Source organism: Pelophylax lessonae (genome assembly GCF_965119305.1).
Source record: "Pelophylax lessonae genome assembly, chromosome: 1".
Taxonomy (NCBI): Eukaryota; Metazoa; Chordata; class Amphibia; order Anura; family Ranidae; genus Pelophylax; species Pelophylax lessonae.
The window spans coordinates 380111072-380138982 of NC_138768.1; the positions used below are offsets into that span (position 1 = coordinate 380111072).

A 27911-nucleotide genomic window follows, 5' to 3' on the forward strand; every position below is an offset into this window, starting at 1 on the left:
CAACCTGATTTCCCTACAATCAAGTAGGCAAGGCCTTGGTTTTGCCCCACAACTAGCAAGTATATGTAAGTGTTCCAATTTGTAACATACACATGCTTGTAACAGGTCACTGACACACAAGGGTATAAAGCAAAAGGGGAGCTTGACAGCTCCAACGACTGCACCTATAAAATCGAATCCACAATGGCAGCTTTTATATTTCTATCCTTAGTTTACTTTTAAAAACATGACTGTATGGTCACCCAACTTGACTCCTATATTTTCAGAAAGTCCATTTCTATATGTACTGACTGTGCAAAGAGGAAGTCCCAATTCTATTTATATTATTGTGTGTTCTGTTCCCCAGGGGGCAAAGTACATGTTGTACTTCGTCCCATAGTCCTTTATGCAAAGGCTATCTGTGGGGTTGGACAGGGTGCCCCAACTCCTGACAGGGGCCATCTGACAAAGCAGCTTGCAAGAAACTAGGTGCTTTGACAGATGGCTCTTTTCTAGATCTCCAAACACTTGCCTGGAACAGTTTAGATGATGAGCCCACCTCCCTTCCCCTGCATTTGTTGTGAGAAGCTTGTCTCAAGCAAGTGCTTGGAGACAAAGAAAAGTTCCCTCTGTCAAAGCAGCCACCTCCTCACTAGCAATGTTGTTGGATGGCCATGTAGAAAGGAGTGGTGCCCTGTCCAACCTTACAGCTAACCTTTAACAGCATATAGGAATATGGGGCAAAGTACTACATGAAAATTGTCCCCTGGGAAACACATTCATAAAAAAAAAAAAAAAAAAATCGAAGAAACCAATAAAGCAATAAATATACAAGGTGCAAATTAAAAAAAAAAAAAAAAAAAAAAAAACATCTCACAGTCTTGTTTCCACAAGGTGTTGGGGGGGAAGCTCCATAGTCTTCAACATGCAGACAAATTGGCCCTTTTCTTGCTCATATGACAAAACCACTTAGCTTGCTACATAAACACACGGCAAAGTATTTTTTACAAGTGCAAGGAAGGCTAAAATGAAAAACTGCATATATATTTTGACCTGGTAGCTCAGCTGAAAAATTGTAGCTTCATAATTTCCTGGCTAGCTTTGCACATTATGGAAAATGGTAATTCCCTTTGACCTTTCACGATGATCTAACAAGTGGCACACCTGTAAAGGAATCTAATTTCTGGACTTGCGCTCTTTCCAGTTAGTAAACAACCTCTGACATGTGCAAAGCTCAAACAATTTTTTTTATTTTTAATACATTTATTACTTAACCACTTAAAAGGACCAAGCCTATTTCTGACACATGTTGTTTACAAGTTAAATCAGTATGTTTTGCGAGAAAAGTACTTAGAACCCCCAAACATTATATATATTTTTTTATCAAAGACTCTGGAAAACAAAATGGCGGCCATTGCAATAATCTTTTTCACGCGGCATTTGCGCAGCGGTCTTTCAAACGCAATTTTTGGAAAAAATTACATTTTACTGCATTTAAAAAAAAACTAAACAGTAAAGTTAGCCCGATTTTTTTTGTATATTGTGAAAGATAATGTCATGCCGGATAAATAGATACCTAACATGTTACAGTTTAAAATTGCGCACTCTCGTGGAATGGCGGCAAACTACGGTACCTAAAGATTTCCATAGGCCACGCTTTAAAAAATGTTAACGGTTACCAGTTTAGAGTTAACAGAGGTGGTCTATATCTAGAACTATTGCTCTTGCGATTGTGATTTTAACACCGTTTTCATTTGCGGGTGCAACTTACTCATGGGGACAGGGGGTGCTTTTAATTTTATTTTTACTATTTTATTTAATTTTTTGTTTTTAACTGTTAAAAAAAAAAAAATCTGATTAATTTAATCCGGCTTGGTTCGGGACTCCAACCAGTCGGCCCGCATGACCGATGGGAGACCCGGGCAGAGCCACTCGCTGGGATAACGGCCAAGCAGCTGCTGAGCCGCATCGGCTGTTATCTTCTAAAAAGCCGACCACTGGCTCTAACTAAAAAAAAAAACGGTACCGGGTTAATGTCTAGAGCTGTAGGCATCATCCCGGTACAACCACTTCTGCAAGCCGATGTACAGGTACGTTGGTTTGCAGGAAGTGGTTAAAATAAACACCAAGGACTTGATGTACTAATAATGTATCAATGTATTCTTACTAAAAACAAAAATTACTTGTCCAAAGCCCCCTTTTTTTTTTTCTTAAAAGTTTCAGGGTCGGACTAGATCTAACTGGTGGCTGAGAGAAAGCAACTCCAGTTGTAAGAAAAAAAAACTTATATACTTATATCAGATGTCATATTTTCAACTGCAAAGAAGATGAACTAAAAAGTCGTATTTGCTTTAATTGCTGCTTTATCTACATAATAGTTCCACAATGTGTTATATTGTCTATACTCTGTACAGCATTCCTGTAACATTACATCAACAGAATAATAAACTTGCATTCTACAGCCACACATTTATGAAATCCCCCAACTGTAAACTCACATTCCGAATCCAACTTGATTTCTGTCATGTTTCAACAACATAGAATGTTCAATTAATGAAATAACATTGATAAAAAAAAAGGGCCACTTTAACATGAATAAGCCACATAGGGCCTTTGGTTAAAGTACAAAGAGTGATCAACCAAATAATCTGTATAGTCAGTGTTTGTGAAATACATTTGTAGTTCAAAGTCTAAGTTCTACGTCTATGCAAACAAAAAGGTATATGAGATGTACATCAGTAATCGCTTCACTTAGCACAAGGTGCTGATTTCTGCTTTTGTGCAGCCCCATTTGCAACAAATGCCTGCCACTCCAATAGACATTTCTCTCCTTGTCCTAGAGAATGTTGTCCATGGGAACCAATCTGAACCTAGAGTACCACTGTTCTGAGATTCACGCTGGATTTTTCTATCTGTATCTTCCACTTGATGCATGTACTCACTAAAATCCTCCGATACTGGTATGCGGTCTTTGAAATCATCATAGGCGGTAAAGGGATGTTGTAATAAATGTTCCTGTTTTTGGTGAAAATCAGGCTTCTGAAGCTGTTCCAGGTTAGTTCCTAAAAGTGCCTGTACCATCAACTGGTTTACTTCTCTGTTAGTGGAATCCTGCAAGTTATCTTGGGGGAAAAAAAAGAAAGAAAAACACATTAAACATTTAATATTTACCTGCGTTTGCTTTTAGAAAGTATTTTATAACTTTATTAAAAACCAACATTATCTAACTCTGTTTTAAGGTTTTAATAGCATTATAGAGTCAGTTATATCTGAAAAGCCAAAATGCAAAGGGCAGAATACATGACAACCTTTTCACTGTTCTGAGCCAATAAAAAGGTGCATTCTGCTAAAGTGCAACAAGTGCTATATGTTATCAACTCTTACACTTTTGTTCTGCCTTAATACATAAAACAAATAATTGTTATGTTATGTAGACTAACATTTTAGAAGGAAGCTTTGTTCTCTACTACAGAAAGAAAACCTTGCAGGTCAAAATTTACTGTAAATGCAAGATATAACAATACATAGGTAAAATCAGGAGTCATAACTCCTCATTTGTTATAAGACCGTATTAATAGCCCAGTGTTATGTACAGTACTGTGCAAAAGTTTTAGGCAGTTGTGAATAAAATTTGTCCTTTGTTTCCCCACAAATTTAGCTTTATTTTGGATGTATTTGATCACCTCTGTGGTTTTTATTTTTTGCACTAAAAACAACCGACTATTAAAAAAAAAAAAAAAACACAATATTTTTAACTTTCTGCTGTAAAACATATCCAAAAAAAAAAAAAAGTTTTCATCAATTTAACCACTTTACCACCGGAGGATTTTCCTGCTTGACATCTGGGCCACTTTTTGCGATTTGGCACTGTGCGGCTTTAACTGACAATTACGCGGTCATGCAACGCCGTACTCAAACAAAATTTACGTCCTTTTTTTCCCCACAAACAGAGCGTTCTTTTGGTGGTATTTGATCACCTCTGCGCTTTTCATTTTTTGCGATATTAATAAAAAAAAGCGACAATTTTGAAAAAATAACAATATTTTTCTACTTTGACGGTTAAATATCCAATATTGTAAATTTTTGTCATATTTAGGCCAAAATGTATTTAGCTACATGTCTTTGACAAAAAAGTTCTCAATAAGCGTATTTTTAACCGCTTTAAGACCGGAAGATTTTACCCCATTCCTGACCAGGCTATATTTTGCGATTCGGCACTGTGTTACTTTAACGGACAATTGCGCGGTCGGGCGATGCTGTACCCAAATTAAATTGATGTCCTTTTTTTCCCCACAAACAGAGCTTTCTTTTGGTGGTATTTGATCACCTGTGCGATTTTTACCTCTTGCGCTATAAACAAAAAAAGAGCGACAATTTTGAAAAAATAACACTATTTTTCAAATTTTTTTTACATGAAATTCTCCCCCAAAAAAAAAATGTAAAAATCTAAATTTTTAAACATTTTAGGCCAATTTGTTTTCTGCTACATATTTTTGGTTAAAAAAAAAAAAAAAAATTTGCAAAAAGAGTATTTTGATTGGTTTGCGCAAAAGTTGTCGCAGCTACAAACTATGGGAAATTTGTCATTTTTATTGTCTTTTTTTTTTTTTAACTAGTAATGGCGGCGATCTGTGATTTTTTTTGCGGGACTGCGACATTGCAGCAGACAGATCGGACCCTTGACTGACATTTTTGGGGATACCAGTGACATTACTACAGTAATCAGTGCTATAAATATGCACTGTTACTGTAAAAATGACACTGGCAGGGAAGGGGTTAACTTTTATTGGTGATCAAGGGGTTAATGTATGCCTGGTGCTTACTGACATGTGTGGGGGGAGGGGACTGTGTGACACAGGCACAGATCGCAGGTTCAGCTATGCTGAATCCTGCCATCTGACCCTGCCTGTCACTTAGGAGATCCGCCTGCTTTGTTTACACAAGCGGGCGGATCTCCATCGGGGGAAGAGTGGCGGTGATCACCTCCTCCCCTGGCCCGATTCAGTCACAGCGGGAGCGAGGGGAATGTCTGGTGATGTAGGTCTACGTCGCCAGATGATAATGAGCAGTAGAGGCACAGTGAGCAGTGTTAAAGTGGTTAAGCCAATATGTATTCTGCTACACATTTTGGGTAAAAAAAAAAAAATCACAATAATCCTTTTATTGATGGTTTGCGCAAAAATTATAGATTCTACAAACTATGGGTTATATTTATGGAATTTCTATTTATTTTACTACTAACTGCGGCGATCAGCAACTTCTAGCGGGACTGTGATATTGCGGTGGACAAATTGTACACCTAACAGACACATATTTGGGAACCAGTGACACTAATACAGTGACCAGTGCTAAAAATATGCACGGTCACTGTATTAAGGACACTGGGAGTTAGCATCAGGGGCGATCAAAGGGTTAACTCTGGGCCTAGCTGGTGTTTCAGTTTAGTGGGGGAGGTGTTTTTTCTAGTGGAAGGCATGGATCGGTGTTCCTGTTTTATACGCACAGGATCCACACCTTCTGTACTGACAGAACGGCAATCTGCCGCTTTGTAGAATCACAAAGGTAGCGAGCCGTCGGCGGCACATATTCGCACCTGATATCCGGAAGTGCAAGATCATGTATAAATATACACACACACACACACATGTGATCCTGCGCAGCACAGCTGACCTATAGCAGTGGTCGGCAGGTGGTTAAAACTGGGTGAGTCTGCTATTAAGGTGATGTTGTGGAAGACAGTTTCATGTCACAAGTCATACGCCAATAATTTTTAATCAATGAGGGGTTTATATTATTTGTGTATAAGTTTTTATTGTGCTGATCATATACGGATTTAGATTTTCACATTAGGTTTATTTAATATTGTGCTGATAATATATTATACATTAAAAGACTGAACACAGCAGCAAGACAAAAAGGTAGTTATACTGCATCAGGAAATGTCTCACAGGCAAAGATTTTAACCACTTGCCGACTGCCGCATGACTATTTACTGAGGCAGTCTGGCTCTCCTGGGCAAACCGACGTAGGGCTACATCGCTCGCCCAGGAGCCTCTAGGGGGCGAGCGCGTGCCCCCGCTCGTTCCTGCACATCCCCGCACGAGTGACCGGCGGCTCCAATTTCCGCCGGTCACTCGCGATCTCCCGCTGGAGAGGGAGAAAGGCGGGCAGCTCATGTAAACAAAATCGTCTGTCATTCTCCCTGATGTAACTTCAGAGACTACACGATCCTGCTATGTAGAATCGTATGTCTCTGTTGTTACATCACAAGCCACGCCCCTTTACAGTTAGAATCACGCCCCTAGGGACACACTTGACCCCTTGATCACTAATAAAGTTAACCCCTTCCCTGCCAGTGTAATTTTTACAATAACAGTGCATATTTTTAGCACTGATTACTGTAGTAATGTCACTGGTACACCCAAAAGTGTCAAAAATGTTAGTCAGGGGTCCGATCTGTCCGCCGCAATGTCGCAAGAAAAAAAAAAAAAAAAAAAAAAAAAAAATCGCACAGGTGATCAAATACCACCATAAGAACGCTTGGTTTGTGGGGAAAAAAAGACATCAATTTCATTTGGGTACAGCGTCGTTCGACCGCGCAATTGTCCGCTAAAATCACGCAGTCCCGAATCGCAAAATAGGCCCTGGTCTTTGAGCAGGAAAATCCTCCGGGGCTTAAGTGGTTAAACAGACTGGGGTTTCAAGACGTGCTGTTCCAGCTCTTTCGAAGAAGTACAAAGAAATGGGCAACATTGAGGGCCAGAGATGCAGTGGTCAGCCAACAAAATGTAATGCAGATAAAGACACATCATGTTTACTTCCCTTCACCATCAGTAGATGTCCAGCAGTGCCATCAGCAGAGAACTGGCAGAAACCAGTGAGACCCAGGTATACCTATCTACTGCCTGGAGAAGTCTGGCCAGAAGTGGTCTGCATGGAAAAATTGCAGCCAAAAAGATAACCCTTCAACATGAAAAAAAGGCTAAACAACTAAACTATGCACAAAAACATAGGAACTAGGGTGCAGAAAAATGTACACTGCTCAAAAAAAAAACAAAAACAAAAAAATTAAATAAATAAAGGAACACTTTGAAAACACATCGGATCTCAATGGGGGAAAAAATATCATGCTGGATATCTATACTGATATGGTCTGGGTAAAGTGTTAGGAACGAAAGGATGCCACATCATTTGATGGAAATTAAAATTATCAACCTACAGAGGGCTGAATTCAAAGACGGATGGTGTCCTAGGGTATTTCCTCCTAGATCTGGACCAGGGCATCACTGAGCTCCTGAACAGACCGAGGTGCAACCTGGCGGCGTTGGATGGATTGAAACATAATGTCCCAGAGGTGTTCTATTGGATTTAGATCAGACGAGCATGGGGGCCATTCAATGGTACCAATTCCTGCATACTCTCACCACATGAGGCTGGGCATTGTCATGCACCAGGCGGAACCCAGGACTCACTGCACCAGCATAGGTTCTGACAATGGGTCCAAGGATTTCATCCCGATACCTAATGGCACTATGGGTGCCATTGTCTAGTCTGTAGAGGTCTGTGTCCCTCCATGGATATGCCTCCCCAGGCCACTACTGACCCACCAAATCGGTCATGCTGAACAATGTTACAGGCTGCATAACATTCTCCAGGGCTTCTCCAGACCCTTTCACATCTGTTACATATGTTCAAGGTGAACCTGCTCTCATCTGTGAAAATCACAGGGCGCCAGTGGCGGGCCTGCCAATTCTGGTGTTCAATGGCAATAGCCAATTGAACTCCACAGTGCCAGGCAGTGAGCACAGGGCCCACTAGAGGACGTCGTGCCCTCAGGCCACCCTCATGAAGTCTGTTTCTGATTGTTTAGTCAGAGACTGAATACCCTGCGCAGGCGCTGTTAGGAACGCTTCCTGAGCACACTGATGTGCTGTCATGAGTCTGCAACCTAAAGGGTTAACCCAGAGCAGACTAATTGCAATAATTGGCAAACAGGCTGCCTTATTTAAACAGCCCAGCAGCACTGCACTTTGCTGTGTTGTCTTCAGCGCTCCTGTATCCTGTGCCTGTTATATCTGCTGTTCCTGTTTACCTGACCCAGCTTGTCTTTGGATTCTGATTACCCGCTGCCGGCCCTGACCTTGGCTTGTCCTGACTATCCTCCTGTCTCGTCCTGATCTGTTTACCTGCTACCGGCTATTGGTCCTGGACCTGTTCCTGGCTCTCCCAGGGAATCCAGGGGGCCGCGACCTGGTGTTAGCAAGCAGCCAAATCCATCCCCACCATCTGGGGCCCTGGTGAAAACCGGCTTACACTTAGACTCCGTGCCTCTGGTGAACCTATGCCACGCCAGTTACCCGGTAAGCCACTCCTCTTACGTCAGGCTCTGCCACGTTACCCCGTGACAGAGACATTCACACCAGTGGCCTGCTGGAAGTCATTTTGTAAGGCTTTGGCAGTGCTCATCCTGTTCCTCCTTGCACAAAGAAGCAGAAATCGGTCCTTCTGATGGGTTAAGGACCTTCTACAGCCTTGTCCAGCTCCTTGCCTGTCTTCTGGAATTTCTTTCATGCTCTTGAGACTAAGCTGGGAGACCCAAGAAATCTTCTGGCAATGGCACGTATTGATGTGCCATCTTGGAGGAGTTGGACTGCCTGTGCAACCTCTATAGTGTCCAGGTATCGCCTCATGCTACCGGTAGTGACACTGACCCTAGCCAAATGCAAAACTAGTAAAAAACAGTCAGAAAAGATGAGTGGGGAAAAAAAATGTCAGTGGCCTCACCTGTAAAACCGTTCCTGTTTTGGAGGTTGTCTCATTGTTGCCCATCTAGTGCACCTGTTAATTTAATTAACATCAAAGCAGCTAAAACTGATTAACAACTCCCTCTGCTACTTAACTGATCAGATCAATATCCCTGGAGTTTAACCACTTCTGGACCGGAAGGTTTTACCCCCTTAATTAATAGGCCATTTTTTGCAATTTGGCACTACGTGACTTCAACTGGTAATTGTGCAGTCATGCAATGCTGTACCCAAACTAAATTTATGTCCTTTATTTCCCCCACAAATAGAGCTTTCTTTTGGTGAAATTTGTTTACCTCTGCGGTTTTTATTTTAAGCGATATAAACGAAAAAAGACAGAAAATTTTCTGAAAAAAATGACACTTGCTACCTTTTCCTATAAAAAATATCCAATAAACTCAATTTTTGTCATACATTTAGGCCAAAATTCATTTAGCTACACTCATTTGATAAAAAAAAAAAATCTCAGAAAGCGTATATTTATTGGTTTTTGCAAAAGTTATAGCGTACATACTGGAATTTATGTAGCTTTTACTTTCTGACTGATGTGCTAAAATGGCAGGGCAGTACAACCCCCCCCCCCCCCCCCCCAAATTACCTATTTTTGGAAAGTAGACAACCCAAGGAATTTCCTGAAAGGCATGTTGAGCCTATTGAATATTTAATTTTTTTGTCACAGGTGTTTGGAAAAAAGGACAAAAAAAAAAAAAATAATAATGTTATTACACAAAGTGGTCATTGAAATGATAAATTGCTCACGCATGCCATGGGTATGTGTGGAATTACACCACAAAATACATTTTGCTGCTTCTCCTGAGTATGGAAATATCAGATGTGTGAGACTTTTTGGCAGTCTAGCCGCGTATAGGACCCCGAAAACCAATAACTTCCTTCAGGCTTTCTAAGGGTGTAAATAGTTGATTTCACTCCTCACTATTTAGAAAGCCTGAAGGCAGTGATTGGTTTTTGGGATCTTGTACGTGGCTAGACTGCAAAAAAGTCTCACACATGTGTTATCTCCATACTCAGGAGAAGCAGCAGAATGTATTTTAGGCATGAGTGGGCAATATATCATTTAGGTGACAACTTTGTGTATAAAATTTTCCTGAAACTTGTGGCAAAATATAAAATATTCCATGAACTCAACATGCCTTTCAGCAAATAGCTTTGAGTGTCTACTTTCCAAAATGGGGTTAGTTGGGGGGGGGGGGGGGGTTGTGCAATCTTGACATTTCAGGAGAAGCAGAATGTATTTTGGGGGGTCATTGCACATATTCCCATGGAATGTGTGAGCAATATATCATTTAGCGAAAACTTTTTGTAAAAAAAAAAAAAAAAAAATTGTCATTTTCCCGAAACTTGTGGAAAAATATAAAATACTGCATGGACTCAACGTGCCTCTCAACAAATAGTTTGGGGTGTCTACTTTGCAAAAAGGGGTAATTTGGGGGAGTGTTTGAACTGTCCTGGCATTTTATGCCCAATATTAGAAGCTTATGCCACACATCACCCACTCTTCTAATCACTTGAAGACCAAGCCCTTTCTGACACTTTTTGTTTACAGTACATGAAAAAAATATTTATTTTTTTTACTAGAAAATTACTTTGAACCCCCAAACATATATTTCCTTAAAGCAGAGGCCCTACAGAACAAAATGGTTGATGTTGCAATTTTTTTGTCACACAGTATTTGCACAGAGATTTTCCAAACGCAATTTTTTGGGAAAAAAAAATTTTTTTTTTTAATTTATTGCACAAATACACTATATATTGCCATATTGTTCGGTAAAATATAAAAGATGATCCTATGCAGAGTACATAGATACCAAACATGACATGCTTTAAAATTGCGCATGCCGGTGCAGCGGCAACAAACTACGTACATTTTGAAAAGTCTTTAAAAGCCTTTACAGGTTACCACTTTAGATTTACAGAGGAGGTCTACTGCAAGAATTACTGCCCTCGATCTGACGTTTGTGGCGATACCTCACATGGATGCCGCAATTGCTGTTTACACATGACACCGGACCAATGCTTGCATTTGCGCGCAAACAGGGGGACAGGGGTGCTTACATTTTTTTTTTATTATTATTTTTTGCTTCTTTATATTATTTTGACACCTTCCCTTTCACTTTTTTTTTGTAATCATTTTTATTGTTATCACAGAGAATTTAAATATCCCCTATGATAGCAATAAGTAATGACAGGTATTCTTTTTTTTTTTTTTCTTTTTTAATTGGGATCTATTAAACTCTTGATATATCCTTTGCCCTTAAAGCATCTGACCACACCAAGATTGGTCGGATAAGATTCAAACAAGGAAAATTATAAAAAATCTGCGCAACTAAAATGTGTCTCCTTAGGTGCAAATAATAAATCTAAAGTAGCCGCTATTACAACCTATGCTTATCACTGCATATCCCAAAAAACATAAATCCATCCAATAGTACAGCGCTACACACACATAATTTACAATATAAATGTGCAAAATATGCTAAATCATAAGGTGCATGCAATATATTAAAGTGCTAGAAAAATGTGCAATATGCTACAAGAAATGTGCAATCAGTATTAGTGTAAACAAATCACTCAAAGTGCACTAATTAATAAATGTTCATATAAAGTGCATCAAAAATTCATAGCCAATTTCTTCAAATCCAAAAGTGCAAGACTTGGCAGCAAAAAGGTGCTTATAAAAGTGCTTGTGCTTCCTTCACCACACCTGGATGGCCTCTCACCTCAGGGTTTCACCACAAGGTCTCATCAGCTGTACCCCTGAGGAGATATAATGAGCCACACCACAGTACTTATGCAAGTACTTATGAGCTTGGTGATAGCCATATGAGTGGAAACTAGCCCTGTATTCAAAGTGACTCAGAGGAGGAATTCCAGATACGGTGGTGTGGCTCATCAATGATTGATTTAAGTATACGCTGTTGCTGTCAGAATAAACAAATCAATGCTGCAGCTGATGGGCATACCTGCAAAGGAAACTATGGTTAACAATGAAAAACACAGCAACAATAAAACATTACATTATAAAGGCATACAGTACAGTACAATGATGGTATCTGCAAAGAAAACTATGGTTTAACAATGATAAACAGTAACAAAAAAGCATTACATTATAACAGTATTTTTTAAAAGTACAGTAAAAGTAGAAAGATTAGAAAACTAGAGTAAGAACAGAAAATTAACTCAATAAAAACCGCAACTAATTTTGGCTTTTTTAATTTTTAATTTTTTTTTTTTTTAGCTTTTATTGTAATGGTAAAAAAAAAAAAACTGTTCCAGGCTAGGGTCTCTCAAAATGCGATCGCCAACATCTTTCGAGACCCTGTGTGAAAGTGTGCCCTAGACTGTGCCATGCTGTACCCTATACTAATACTCTACTGGTGTGTGGTAGCGACGGAAACAGTCCCCGATACAGAGACCAGGTTGGCCAGGACAGGAGGGACAAAAAAAGCGGGTCACTTCTCTATAGCCACACATTCTACAGACACATCTTCTTTGGGGTGCTCTTTGGGTGGGAGTACTAGACAGGACATCTGGAAAATGCCTCTCATGCAGCCGGCTCACTGCATCTGGATTGTTAATTTGGGCCACAGCACCTTCTGGATACAGAAGGGCTGTGATGATCTCTTCTTGGAATTTTAGGAAGGATTTATTTCTGAAGTATAAAGACACTTTTTTGTACCAGTGTGTCCCTCCAATTCACTGCAAGCAATGTAATGCGCTTCAAGCAGGCTCTCTCCCCCCATCTAAGTCGGGAATCTACAAGTTGTTGGGGGAAGCCCCAGTGATTAGGTTGCACGGTGCCACGTGCGCCAATTCCAAAATCAAAAAGGTGACTAAAAAGTGGCATGCCTGCGTAATAATTGTCCACGTATAAAAATACCCCTTTCCGAATAAGGGTGACACCAAGTCCCAAACAATTTTGCTACTGCTCCCCATGTAGTCTGGGGCAGCTGGGAGGCTCCATATTGCTATCTTTTCCCTCATAAATCCGGAAACTGGATGTATAGCCTGTTGCCCTGTCACAGAGCTTATACATCTTGACCCCATATCTGATACCAATTCTGATGCTGGAGGAAGCGAGGGATTGACAATACTGGGTCCATCCTGTGATCGCTAATCGGCGAGAGCGTGGCCAGTTCTGGGCAATGTATGATGACCTTCGTGTGCATGAGGACAAATTCTACCAATATTGATTCTTGTAATGCAAGTTCTTTGCATCGTACACGCATGGATATGTCCTCACTAGTGCAATGAAGCCTTCAGCTTCCAAAAGTAAAGTGGTGTCCTCCATTTTGCAGAACATGTGCTAAAGCAGAGGTGTGACAAGGGGTGGAGAGCTGGGTGGAGAGATGCTGTTTGAGCAGATCAGCAGCTACAAAACGCCTATAAAATGCTCTATATCATCTTTCCAGTGTTTGTATTGAAGTCTATGGGGCAAAAACGCCTGTAATCTGCCCAAAAAAAAAAGCTTCTGTACTTTTTGAAGCGTCGGGCGTTTTGCTCAAGGCATCGGAACGCTCAGATGTGAACAGGGGCCATTGAAATGAATAGGATTTGTCTTGTTGGGCGTTTTTTGAGCTGATCCTTAGAGCCGAAAAACACCCCAAAACGCCTACATGTGAACGTAGCCTAATGCCCATGAGGAGGGATAGGCCCAGAAAGATTTTAAATACAGAAACAGTGATAAGTTTTCATGCAAATTCTCTGGCAAGGGTCAAATTTGGATTTGTGGCAATGAATTGATCGGCATATAAATTACTTTTGTCCACAATAAATCTATACAGATCTTCCGTGAAAAACAGCTCATAAAAACCAAGGAGAGTAAAATCGTCTGTTTCCATCTGAATTCCACGCTGGCCAGTGAATGTGGGAAGTACGGGGGCTGCAGAAGTGGTGGGCTCCCAATCAGGATTTGCAAGTGCATCAGGAAGGACACTATGGTCTCTACGGGCCTGTCTTCGAATTATTGGTGGCTGTGGGACACTACTAGCGCTAGACACCGCACCAGCTTGAACTGCACTTATGGGACTCGTCAAATTACCAAGTGTTACTGCAGTGCTAGTTTGACTATGACCAGGATGTACTAGGCCGCTGGTGCTTGCCAGTTCACCAGAAGGTTGAGCGGCACTAGTACTGATACTCTGCTGCATATGAGAACCCTGCGATTCTTGCACCTCAGCAACAGAAGAAAAGGGTCGGTACGCTTGACCTTAGCAGGGACCACTACTCCGTCATCAGAGCTATATGTCAGGGTGCCGCTGCTCTATACAGGTTCGAATACTGAGCCTGATTCTGACAGCGCGGCTTCCCCATTGCTGTCATCTGTCATGCTGAGCATTGTGTAGGCCTCTTCACTAGTGTACCTCTGTTTGGACATTTTGGCCAATAAATTTATAGGTACCTAGTGTGACTCACAGGTAAAAAAAAACACCTGGTTGTCAAGGACTGTTTGAACCGCTACCAAAAAAATGTTTTGGGTACACTAAACTAAACTATTGGGGATGCTAGTATAGTTCTGATCAGATTAAAGATATTGATCCGTTCAGACACTATACTAGTAATGGAGGTGTTTAGTGTGTGTGACTGGCAATCAAAGGGTTAAAATGTATTACTAAATATGCGGTGGGCAATCTGATGCTATCCTGTATTGACGCTACTTAATGTTAACGCTAACTGATGTCACCTGTGACACTAATACAGTGATCAGAAAAAGATCTGTACACTATAATAGTGACACTGTGACAGGGCAATGCAGAAGATAAATCTTTATTAGGGAATATATGGCGGGTACCCTAAACCTGGAACAGACACTAACTACCGCTAACTATCTTTCACACTAACTGAAGTCACAAGTGACACTTATTAAATTATCTGTATACTGTTTATAGTGTACACTGTGACAGGGAGTGAACGCGTTAACTGGGGGGTGATCAAGGGTTAAATATGTGCCTATGTGTACTGGTGTCAGTGTAGTGCTTGTGTACTCACAGTTGATGTTCTTTCTTCTCATGCTGGAATGGAAAAGGGCTCCAGGAGAAACAATTGCATAATTTCCTGTGCCTGTGTTTACATTAAACAGGCACAGGACGTTCTGCAATTGGTAAGTAACCGATCACCAGGTCCAGGCCAAAAATCATTGGCCTGGACATGATGACTGATCGTCTCTCAACCAAATCAGAACCTCGCAGAGGACGGCAGAGGCACCCACTAGCCCCGCGCGACCGACGTACAGTTACGTCGGTTCACACAGCCGAGCCACCTTGCCACAGTAAAACTGCGGCGGGCGGTTGGCAACTGGTTAATTGACTCGATGCTATATACTGCTCAAAAATATTAAAGGAACACTTTTTAATCAGTGTATTTAAATATTTTTACTTTAAATATTTGACTGTAGCAGGAGGCAGTTTGTTCACTGAAGGGCTGGAGAATGGTACAGTAATAAATGTCTGCAGTGAAGCATGGTGGAGGTTCCTTGCAAGTTTGGGGCTGCATTTCTGCAAATTAAGTTGGAAATTTGGTCAGGATTAGGGATGATCGAACTTTTCAAAAGTTCGGTTCGACCAGAACACCCGAACTTCCAGAAAGTTCGGCCCGGATTTCAGAACCCCATTGAAATCAATGGGACCCGAACTTCAGTAATCAAAAAACACAATTTTGAAGCCCTAAAACCCAATAAATGCCCCTAAAAAGTGCCTAGGGTTCTGGGTCATGCCCCAGGGACTATTAATCACACAAAAAAAAGTTCTTAAAATTTTCATTTTTGATAGAGAGCCAATTATTGAAAAAATTATTATTATTCTTTGGTTTTAGTGTCTGGGGGGTCTAAAAAGTGTACCTGTGAAGTTTCAGCTCTGTAGCATGTCCAGAACCATAAGAAAAAAGTTTGCTTGTATTAGAATTGCAGTTGAACAGGATAGTGGCTCCGCTATTTTCACACCTTGCCGGTTTTATAGCAGGCGTTTTTTGGGGCATTTTTTGGGGGTCTTTGGAGGCAAGCATAACATCAGAACTTCTGTGTAGGGGTATATATACACACACACACACACACACACACACACACACACACACACACGTATGTATATATACACATATATAGGTGTGAAAGTAGCAGAAACCTATGCTTGCGCTAATGAAATAATTAACACCCACATGGCTTCTCTGCTATAACACCTATATGTGTGTATGTGTATAAATACATATAAGTGTGTGTGTATATATACCCCTATACAGAATTTCAGATGTTTTGCCTGCCTCCAAAGACCCCCAAAAAATGCCCAAAAAAAACACCTGCTGCAAAAAACACACCTGGACGTTTTTGTAGCTGGCATTTTTTGGGCGTCTTTGGAGGCAGGCATAACATCTGTACTTCTGTGTAGGGGTTTATATACACACACACGTATGTATATATACACATATATAGGTGTGAAAGTAGCAGAAACCTATGCTTGCACTAATGAAATAATTAACACCCATATGGCTTCTCTGCTATAACACCTATATGTGTGTATGTGTATAAATACATATAAGTGTGTGTGTATATATACCCCTATACAGAATTTCAGATGTTTTGCCTGCCTCCAAAGACCCCCAAAAAATGCCCAAAAAAACGCCCAGGTGTGTTGTTGCAGGCGTTTTTTTTTGGGCATTTATTGGGGGTTTTTGGAGGCAGGCATAACATCTGAACTTCTGTATAGGGGTATATATACACACACACACTTATATGTATTTATACACATACACATATATAGGTGTGATAGCAGAGAAGCCATATGGGTGTTAATTATTTCATTAGCGCAAGCATAGGTTTCTGCTACTTTCACACCTATATATGTGTATATTTACATACATGTGTGTGTGTGTGTGTGTATATATATATATATATATATATATATATATATATATATATATATATATATATACCCCTACACAGAAGTACAGATGTTATGCCTGCCTCCAAAGACGCCCAAAAAAACACCAGCTACAAAAACGCCCAGGTGTGTTTTTGCAGCAGGCGGTTTTTTTGGGCATTTTTTGGGGGTCTTTGGAGGCAGGCAAAACCTCTGAAATTCTGTATAGGGGTATATATATATATATATATATATATACACACACACACACACACTTATGTATTTATACACATACACACATATAGGTGTTATAGCAGAGAAGCCATATGGGTGTTAATTATTTCATTAGCGCAAGCATAGGTTTCTGCTACTTTCACATCTATATATGTGTACAGTAATCCCCCGCTACATCGCGGTTCAGTTTTTGCGGTCCCGGTAATTCGCGGTTTTTTTTGTAATGTTATTTTACTATATAAATCATTAAAAATGAAATATTTTTGTGTTTTCCATAGCTCTTGCTATGTCTCTTAGTATCTTTTATGTGTTTAAATGAGTTTCTATTGTTTTAAAAGTGTGTTTAAAGACCTTAAAATGCTTCTACACGTACAGTGACAGTAAAAAAACATGCCTACAATGCATTTTAATAGGGTTTTTCTATTTCGCGGAATTTCACTTTTCGCGGCTGGGTCCGGAACGTAACCCCCGCAATGGAGGGGGGTTTACTGTATATATATATATATACACACATACATACATGTGTGTGTGTGTGTGTATATATACCCCTACACAGAAGTTCAGATATCATGCCTGACTCCAAACGTCCTCAAAAAAGCCCTATAAACGCCTGCAACAAAAAGCAGAGTGACAGGGGCGAAGCCACTATCCGGTTCTATAAGTGTTCTAAGAGAAACGATCTTTTCTCTATAGCGGTCACCCTGACATGGAAAGGTCACCCTGCCATAGCAGTCGGAGTCAGTTAACCCTACACTACACTACGGTCCCCTTACACTTAACACTTTCCCTACAGAAACTAGATTATTAAATCTAACTATAGTGGAAAATAGTACCCTAACTACACTAGATATCCCTTTCCTCACACTAATAATTGCTAAATGACACTTTGAAGCAGAAGTAACAGAACTGCTTCCACTCTCTTCCACAGCCCTGTATTAAAATGGTAGAGATTTGGTGGGGCTATCTTATATACTGGGGGGCGTATTCACTAATGATTGGCCTCTGGACCCCTAGTCACTCCAATCACATTCCTAGCATTCTCCTGCCCCCTCAATTGGCTTTTACTGATGGTTCTGGTCCAATCACGGGCTTTTAAAGCCCAGTTCCTGTCCCATTGCATTTTGGTCGGTTCTGGTTGCCGAATTCCGAACTTTTTCAGCAAAAAGTTCGGAATTCGGCCGAACCTCGAACAGTCAATGTTCCGGTCGAACCGCTGGTCGACCCGAACCGTTCGATCATCCCTAGTCAGGATCAATGGTGTTATACAGGCAGATACTTATCCATCATGCCATACCACCAGGGAGGCGTGTGATTGGCTCCAAAGTTATTCTGAAGCAGGGCAATGACCACAAACATACAGCTAATGTTATTAAGAACTATCTTTATCATAAAGAGGAACAAGGAGTCCTGGAAGTGAAGGAGCCCTGATCACAACATTATCAAGTCTGTCTGGAATTACATGAGGAGACAGAAGGATTTGAGGCAGCCTACATTCACAGAAAATCTGCGGTTAATTCTCCGAGATGCTTGCAACAACCTACCTGCTGAGTTCCTGTAAAACTGTGTGCAAGTGTACTTAGAAGAGTTGATGTTGTTTTAAAGGCAAAGTGTGGTCACACCAAATAATTTGATTTGGATTTCTCTTCTGTTCATATACTTTTGATTTCATTAATTGATAAAAATCTAGACTATTAACACTTCTATTTCTGAAAGCCTCTTAACCCCTTCATGCCTAAGCCTTTTTCTGACATTTATTACTTACAATTTAAAATCAGTATTTTTTGCTAGAAAATTACTTAGGACCCCCAAACATTATAAATATATATTATATATATATATATATATATATATATATATATATATATTTTAGCAGAGACCCTTGAGAATAATATGGCGATCGTTGCAATATTTTATGTCACACAGTATTTGCGCAGCGGTCTTTCAAATGCAATTTTTTGGGAAGAAATACACTTTCATGAATTAAAAAAACCAAAACAGTAAAGTTAGCCCAATTTTTTTTGTAGCATGTGAAAGATGATGCTACACCGAGTAAATAGATACCTAACATTTCATGCCTTAAAATTGCACACAAACTACGGTACTTAAAAATCTCAGCAGCTTTAAAAATAATTAACGGTTATCTGTTTAGAGTTACAGAGTTTAGAGTTACAGAGGAGGTCTTGTGCTTGAATTATTGATCTCACTCTAATGAGAACGGTGATACCGCACATATGTGGTTTTAACACCATTTACATATGCAGGCGTGACTTACGTATGTGTTCGCTTCTGCGCGCAAACACAGAGGGGCGGGTGCTTTACATTTTTTTCCTATTTATTTATTTATTTTTTTAATTATTTTTTTTTTTACACTGTCCTTTTTAAAAAAAAAAAAAATTAACACTTTTATTGGTCTCACAAGGAATGTAAACATCCCTTGCGACCGTAATAGGCAGTGACAGGTACTCTTTATGGAGAGATATGGGGTCTAAAATACCCCAAACCCCTTCTCTGCATTTAAAAGCATTCAAAATGACAAGTTTGGCTGTTTTGAATACGGTAATTTTTTTCTACCCGGAAGTAATGTCATGACATTGCTTCCAGGTTTCTATATCGGAGACCCGATCAAAGCCCAATCCGGGGTTTGTTTGGGTCTTCGGCCAACTGGCGGAACGTGCCGACTGGTCACTTGGGTCTCTTGGTGGGACAGGAGATGCTGAAACAATGTCAAATTTGCATTCCATCGGCGTGAAGGGGTTCATTTACAACACTTTTTCAAACCTGCCTAAAACTTTTGCACAGTAGTATATCTGATATGAAGGTATGTTAGATCAAACTTTTTTAGCCATAGTTCCTCCAGGGGATGGCTGGGGTTCCTTGAGTAGTGAGCAATGATAAATTGATGTATGCTCAGTTATGGCACTGTTAGCAGAGCCAATAGTTTTAAACCAGTGGAGAATCTTGCTGAAAAGTAACTACTAACATCAGTGATCTTTTTAGCAGTCTGTAAGGGAGACATTCTTTGCACTGACCATCAATGTAAGAGGGATTCTTTCTCCTTACTTCCAGTGCAAGGGGTCCTTCTCTTATTTAATACCAATCTAAGGGGGTCCTTGCACTGACCTCCAATGTAAGGAGGCACTTCTTCAGTGACCACCAATGTAAGAGAGCATTACACCACTAATCAGCAATATACAGTAGAAGACACACCATTTCTGACCACAGATTTAAGGAGACACTTCTCCACTGACCACCACTGTAAAAGGGCACTACACCACGAATGTAAGGGAGCACTACACTCCTGACCACCACCAATGTAAGGAGGCACTTCTTCATTGGCCAGTGGCCACCAATATAGGGGGGCACTACACCACTGACCACCAGTGTAAAGAAATACTACAATTTGAACTGCTATTAGTTCTGCGATAATTACTTTACCAATATTACTATATTGACAACTTACTGATCATGCTAATGTACCATGAGCTATAGATATTAAAATTTTAGCAGAGGTTCCCAATACATAAAAGTTATTTCAATTATTCCTATATGATAAAAAGATTGGGAAAAGCTTTTTAGGATGATACAAACAAGTTTTGAAGAATTCAAGTACTGACCGCCAGTGTAAGGGGGCACTTCTCCACTGACCACCAATGCAAGGGGGCACTTCTCCACTGACCACCAATGTGAGAGGGCACTAAATCACCAACCACCAATGTAAGGGGGCACTACAACTCATACTACAATTTGAACTGCCATTATTACTAGATCTACAACTTACTGATCACACTAGTGTAGAAGAAGCTGTAGATATAAACATTTTTAGCAGAGGTTCCCCGATACAAAGAAATGTCAATGAATCCTCTCTGATAAAAAGGTTGAGAAAAGCTTTTGAAGAGGATACAAAAAAAAGATTTGAAGAATTATATAGGTGTAAGGGGACACTTTTCCACTGACCACCGATGTAAATAAATACTACAATTTGAACTGTCTGCATTTCTGTAGATATATAAAAAAAATCTCTGTGACAGAGAAGCTGTTTAGGATGATACAAAAAGTTTTAAAGAACACTTACATTAGTTATTGTGTGCACAGCGTCTGGTAAAAATGTACAAATTTTAAAATATTAAGAAAAATAGTGCAGCTCTAAAAATGTGTGAGTAAATGCAAAAAGTAAAATGTGAACAATCAAACCAAAATGCAAAAAAATGCAAAAAATCAAAGTCCAGAATGTCCATAAAGTGTAAACTGTGACTTGAAAAAGGTGTGGACTCCAGCATGTGAAATAACTGCAACAAACGATAAATCCCACACCAAAGGAATTAAAATGTGCTCACCAGATGGTATGGACCCAAAGTACTGTACAGCAAATGGGTCATACATGCTGTATATGTAGATGTCCTCGGTACCGAATAGGCAGGAACCTCAGCAGCTTCGCTGGATCACAGGTGGTGATGAATATCTTCCAAACCGGTCCGCAAGGGAATGCCTAGGAGTCCCCACTCATGGGATTGTGGAGAGGGATAAACCAAAAGGACACCATAGCATAATACTGTATGGGCAATTTATTGGAAGATAAAGGAAGAGGCATTCAGAAAAGATAGGCACTCATGATACTCCTAGGCTAATTCCTTTGAGGATGTTATTTTTAAGGAAACGCGTTAGTAGTATCATGAGTGCCTATCTTTTCGGAATGCTTCTTACCACCTGTGAAATTGTAAGTGTATTCCTTTATCTTCCAATAAATTGCCCATACAGTATTATGCTATGGTGTCCTTTTGGTTTATCCCTCTCCACAATCCCATGAGTGGGGACTCCTAGGCATTCCCGTGCGGACCAGTTTGGAAGATAATCATCACCACCTGTGATCCAGCGACGCTGCTGAGGTTCCTGCCTATTCGGTACCGAGGACATCTACATATACAGCGCGTATGACCCATTTGCTGTACAGTACTTTGGGTCCATACCATCTGGTGAGCACATCTTGATTCCTTTATTCCTTTGGTGTGGGATTTATCGTTTGTTGCAGTTATTTCACATGCTGGAGTCAACACCTTTTTCAAGTCACAGTTTACACTTGGACATTCTGGACTTTGATTTTTTGAATTTTTTTGCATTTTGGTTTGATTGTTCACATTTTACTTCGTACACATTTACTCACACATTTTTAGCGCTGCACTATTTTTCTTAATATTTTGATCACCATCACTGTCGGTTGGAGTGTTAGCAGCTTTATATTGTGTTTTACTTTACAGATTCGTTTTAAGTTAGCGCAGTTTATTCACATATTTTCCACAAATTTTAAAATGTACAAAAAAAATCACATAATGTGAGAACATATCCCTGTCAAATCAAAGAATGTTTAACTAGTGTGTATCAAGTTATTTGTGTATATGGTTTAACCACTTGCCGACCGCCGCACGACTATCTATGTCGGCGGTCAGCCCCTCACAGGCAAAGTGACGTAGGGCTACGTCACTAGCTTGTGAGGGTCTAGGGAGCGAGCGCGCGCCCCCGGAGGCGCGCTCCCGCTCCCGAGTGGTCACGGACCCCCCCGCGCGTGTGACCGGCGGACCCGATGTCCGCCGGCCACTCGGCGATCGGCGGGGGAGAGGGAGAAAGTCAGGCAGCTTGTGTAAACAAGCTGCCTGTCATTCTCCTCGCTGTATGAGAGCTGATCACATGGATCTACTATGTAGATCCGTTGATCACTCTGCATACAGCTGAAGCCCCAGCCAATCACAGTTAGAATCACGCCCCTAGGGACACACACAGCCCCTCCCTCTCAAATAAAGTTAACCCCTTCACTACCAGTGTATTTTTACAGTAACAGTGCATATGTATAGCACTGATTACTGTAGAAATGTCACTGGTAACCCCAAAAGTGTCAAAAATGTCAGTCAAGGGTCCGATCTGTCCGCCGCAATGTCGCAGTACCGCAAAAAAAAAATCGCAGATCGCCGCCATTACGCGTTAAAAAAAAAAACAACAAAAATGACAAAAATCTTTCCCTTAGTTAGTAAACGCAATAACTTTTGCGCAAACCAATCAAAATACGCTTTTTGCGATTTTTTTTACCAAACATAGGTAGCATAAAACAAATTGGCCGAAAATTTTAAAAAATTTTGATTTTTACATTTTTTTTGGGGGGAATTTCATATAAAAAAAAGGGAAAAATATTGCTATTTTTGCAAAATGGACGCTCTTTTTTTGTTTATAGCGCGTGATCAAAAAATCGCACAGGTGATCAAATACCGCCAAAAGAAAGCTCTGTTTGTGGGAAAAAAAGGACGCCAAATTCGTTTAGGTACAGCGTCGCACGACCGCGCAATTCTCCGTTAAAGTCACGCAGTGCCGAATCGCAAAATACCCCCTGGTCGGAATGGGGGTAAAATCTTCCGGGGCTTAAGTGGTTAAGGTGGTTATTTGGAAAATGGCTAAGCATCAGCTATTCGAAAAACAGGACATTCTGCATATGTCCAACATTAAAGGATAAGTCAAGGCAAAACGTAACTAACGCTAAACCTGCTCTCTGCCACATTCTAAACCTAATCTATCTAACCCTGTAAAGCAAAAAAAAAATCACTGTAATTACCTTTTCTGCACCTGATCCGGTCCGGTCTCCAGCGATAGAATCGGACCAGATCGGCTGCAGAAGCTGTAAGTACAGTGATTTTTGCTTTACAGGGTTAGATAGATTAGGTTTAGAATGTGGCAGAGAGCAGGTTTAGCGTTATCCTTTAACTAGAGGATAGAGAAAAAAAATGACCAGTTTATGAGAGAAGATCCTTGTTTTTGGGTGTTTTGTTAAACACCTAATATAGACAGAACAATGAGACGCAAAAGTTTTCTATTTATTAGGATTATCCCTTTGATATTAAGAAACATGTGTTAGTACATATGTCAATTGTGTAGCTGGTTTGTGAAGCTATGAAATACAGTAGTGTTCTATTATACTGAAACAGTGAAAAAAAAAATTACATAATACATTTATATTGACATTTCACAGTAGGAATTTACATAGAGTTGTACATTCTTGACAATGATTGCTGCCTGAACACTAAACTGTCCGTGAAGGTTCTCTCCAAGTCATGGTATGTCTAGTAAGTAGTTAATCACACATTTAGCTGAACTTGTTTTATAATGTTGAAGACTTTTTGTAGCTTATCCAAGAAACAACTTACATTTTCACGAGTGTCAGGATTGTATGCCAGCTTTTATTACAACACAGGTAACGCGAACACCAAGGCACCAAGGAAAAGCAGGTCTTCTGCCTTTCCATGGTGATTGGATCAAGATGTCTGTTACCTGTGTGCATATAAAATTTTACAGTATGTTCCTGACAGTCATTGGAACTGAAGACCTGGCTTCGAGAAACTACAAAATTACTTCAAAATTACAAAAACAGTCCACTAGAATGTGACAAACTACTTCTAGATATACTGGACATTGAAGATTACCTTTAAAATGGCTCTGACACAAAGATCCCATAAAAAGCTCATATTTCTATATCCACTAACAAACTAATGCAATTTGTTTGCTCTTTATTGCAAACTACTAATACATTTATTAAAATCTGACACTGACTAGTAGAACGTAAATCATTAAGACTTCAGCTAATTTAAGATGGAAATATGTCTCACTGAGAACAGGTGACAAGTAGAGCTGCACGATTCTGGATAAAATGAGAATCCCAATTTTTTTGCTTAGAATAAAGATCATGATTCTCGGCGTAACATCATCTTTTACATTATACAAAAAATTTGGGCTACCTATACTGTTTTTATTTTTTTTAATTCATTAGCGTGTATTTTTTCCCAAAAAACTGCGTTTGAAAGACTTCTGCGCAATTACAGTGTGACATAAACTATTTCAACAATTGTCATTTTATTCTCTAGGGTCTCCGCTAAAAAAAATATATATACATATATAAAATGTTTGAGGGTTCTAAGTAATTTTCTAGCAAAAAATGCTTATTTTTACTTGTAAGCAACAAGTGTCAGAAAAAGGCTTAGTCTTTAAGAGGTTAAGCTGCCCTTACTTACAGACGGAAGTTCATTCCTTTGATCTAAAAGAACAAAATGATACATTTTAAAGCATTGTGTATATAGTTATCTGGCAGTCTTAACAATGTTAAACATTTGCTGGGGTTTTTTTTTTTTTTTTTTGACAGCTGTGAGTGAGCAGAGAACAGCTCTGTAAGAATCGAGGACATGCTGTTTTAAGATTGTGAGGGGGGGTGAATCGAGTTCGCGATTTTTTAACAATACGGTAATCATGCAGCTCTAGTGGCAAGGCATTTGTCTAATCTTGAGCAGCTTGTGAGCCAAGATCGGCTTTTCAACCGTGTAAAAAAAAATACCCTACAATTTTTAAAGCGTAATACAAAGTAAAGTAAGATGAACTGATTGTCAACTCTCACACATTGAAGGTCACCTAAACTCACCATTTTTTTTTTTTTTTTATTAAGGTTACTTATCTAAAACTTAAAATAGCTGGGAGGAAGTAATGAATACCTAATTTGCAGATACTATCAGTATTGGCAGATAAACTTATACAATTTAAGTTTATACATCATTTACACTAAACGCCTTATGGGCCACTGTCTTAGATGTGACTCCCCAGCTATCCTAAATTCTGTTTTCTTGCATCACTGCCTTTTGGGAAGCATTACAATCCATACTAGACACTCATCTTAGATCTTCCAGTCCCAGAACTTCTGCAGTATGTCTTCTTGAATTACCTTAGTCCTCTGGTCCATGAATATATTATTTTTCACTTAATAATTTTGCAAGCAAAGGTCTATACTACTCAAGTGGAAGAATCCAAGCCCTCCAACTTTAACACAAGTACTTTGCCTGATAAGTGCAGATTTACCCAAGCACACGATGACATGCTGGCAGAGCTTGCCCCAAACAATTCTATAAAATGTGGAATTTATGGCTGGAATCCCTAATGACAAGCTACACAGATGTGCCTACTTTAGATCTTGATTCTAAGACAGCCCATAGATGATTCATTTTCTCTGGTTGAACGAAAAAGAAAAAAATTATTTGATTTCCTTATCCTCAAATTGGATGTAGATTGAGGAATCCTCCTGCTTGTATTCTGACAGTGGGGAAACTTCCCCGCCATCAGAATACACTGATCAGCTTTAGCTGGTGGCGCTGATTGAGAGGAAATATTCAAACAAGGAGTTTGTACAGAAGTCGATTGGTAGATCAACTTCGGCAGAATCACCCTGTCCATACATGGATTGAAATTCAGCCGGTTCCAGCTGAACCGTCTGAATTTCGACCCATGTCGGCTTTAGTCTTTTCTACATCCTTACCAACCATTTGTGTTACAAATATAGGGTTGGGAAGAAGCAAGTATGAAAGTTATTGTGTGAATGGTTCTTCCTTTATATAACTGTTATGCTACAAACCTCTATTTTACGATACTGGGTACCAGGTGCTCAAATAAGTAAGATAATATACCCCTTCAGTAAGCATTACATTTATTCAATTAGCGCCCATTCACACTGGCGCGACACGACTTGCTGGGGCGACCTGTGAAGTGCACCGCGACCTCGGCGCAACTTGCACGGACTTCATATAATTGAAGTCAATGCAAGTCGCCTCCAGGTCGCCCCAAAGTAGTACAGGACCCTTTTTCTAAGTCGGAGTGACTTGTGTCGCTCCTATTAGAACGGATCCTGTACTATTCAATGGCGAGCGACCCACCGCGACTTGTCAGGCGCTAGTGTGAATGGATCCTAAGAGCCTGACAGGTCACCTGCCATAGAGAAGCTGTGGACCCATTCTAATAGGAGCGACACAAGTCGCTCCGACTTAGGAAAAGGGTCCGGAGCTTCTTTGGGGCGACCTGCATAGACTTCCTCCGTGCCGGCCGCTCCGACTTGTGAGGTCGCCCCGGCAAGTCGGATCGCTGTAATGTGAACCGGCTCTTAAACTCATTGTCCTTTTTATGTATTCTAACCAAAACCTAAATAAAACACCTTATAAAATGTCATTAGTACTGTGACAGCGCATGTTTTTTTTTTTTTTTTTTAGCACTGATCACTGTATTAGTGTTAGTGTCTGAATGTCCACCGCAATATCGCAGTCCCACAATAGGTCGCTGATTACCATTACTAGTAAAAAATAAAATATATCCCATAGTTCGTAGAAACTATAACTTTTGCACAAACCAATCCATTAACACTTATTGGGATTTATTTATTTACCAAAAATGTGTAGCAGAATATATATTGGCCTAAATTAAAGAAGAAATTAAGATTTTTTTTACTGGATATGTTTTATAGCATGAAGTAAAAAATATATATTTTTTTAATTGTCAGTTTATAGCGCAAAAAAAAAAAAAAAAAAAAAAAAAACTTAGGAGGTGATCAAATACTACCAAAAGAACACTATTTGTGGATAAAAAAGGATATACATATTAGTTGGGTACAGCATCACATGACCGCGCAATTGTCAGTTAAAGTAACGCAGCGTCGTATCGCAAAAAATGCCCTGTTCATGAAGGGGGGGGGGGGATAAATTATTATTATTATAATTTTAAATTATTATTATTATTCTACAGCTAAGTCGGAGGTCAAGTGGATAAACCAACACATTTAAAAAAGTTTAGGCTTACAAATTCTTTTCACCCTCATCAGTTGCTGTGTCCAGCCTATAGCAGAGGAATGTAGAAGATTCCACTATATAAAGACACTTGAAGAGGCGGTGAAGCGCCTCAGCGAGTTGGTAAAATTGGCGGGCTGCTCACCTCTCCTCACGAAGCCGGTATCCTCCTCAGGTATCCTCTTCCAGCGGGACCCCCCGCACGTAAAGATGACAGCACGGATAAACTCTCGTCCGCACAGCTTCACGCCGTACTCGGTACCGCTTACCGGGCTCCTCTGGCCCCTCAGCTCGCCGGGCAGTGCGGACGCAAGGATGAACAGACCGGCCGCGAACAGCACTGTGCCTCGCAAGAGCGCCATTGGAGACACCCCCGTCACCTGAGGCGCGCCTAGGGCTCTCTGTTC

At 40.1% G+C, this 27911-nt stretch overlaps 1 protein-coding gene across 1 annotated transcript; it reads right to left on the reverse strand.

Annotated features, from left to right (window-relative positions):
• Nucleotides 1–2556: 2556 nt before the first annotated feature.
• On the reverse strand, nucleotides 2557–27911 carry LOC309559665 (relaxin-3-like). The gene is made up of 2 exons (XM_082263039.1): nucleotides 27650–27911; nucleotides 2557–3101 (listed from the first exon to the last, which is right to left on the reverse strand). Exons 1-2 carry the CDS (start codon nucleotides 27864–27866, stop codon nucleotides 2731–2733), a joined length of 588 nt encoding a protein of 195 aa, XP_082119165.1. The 5' UTR covers nucleotides 27867–27911; the 3' UTR covers nucleotides 2557–2730.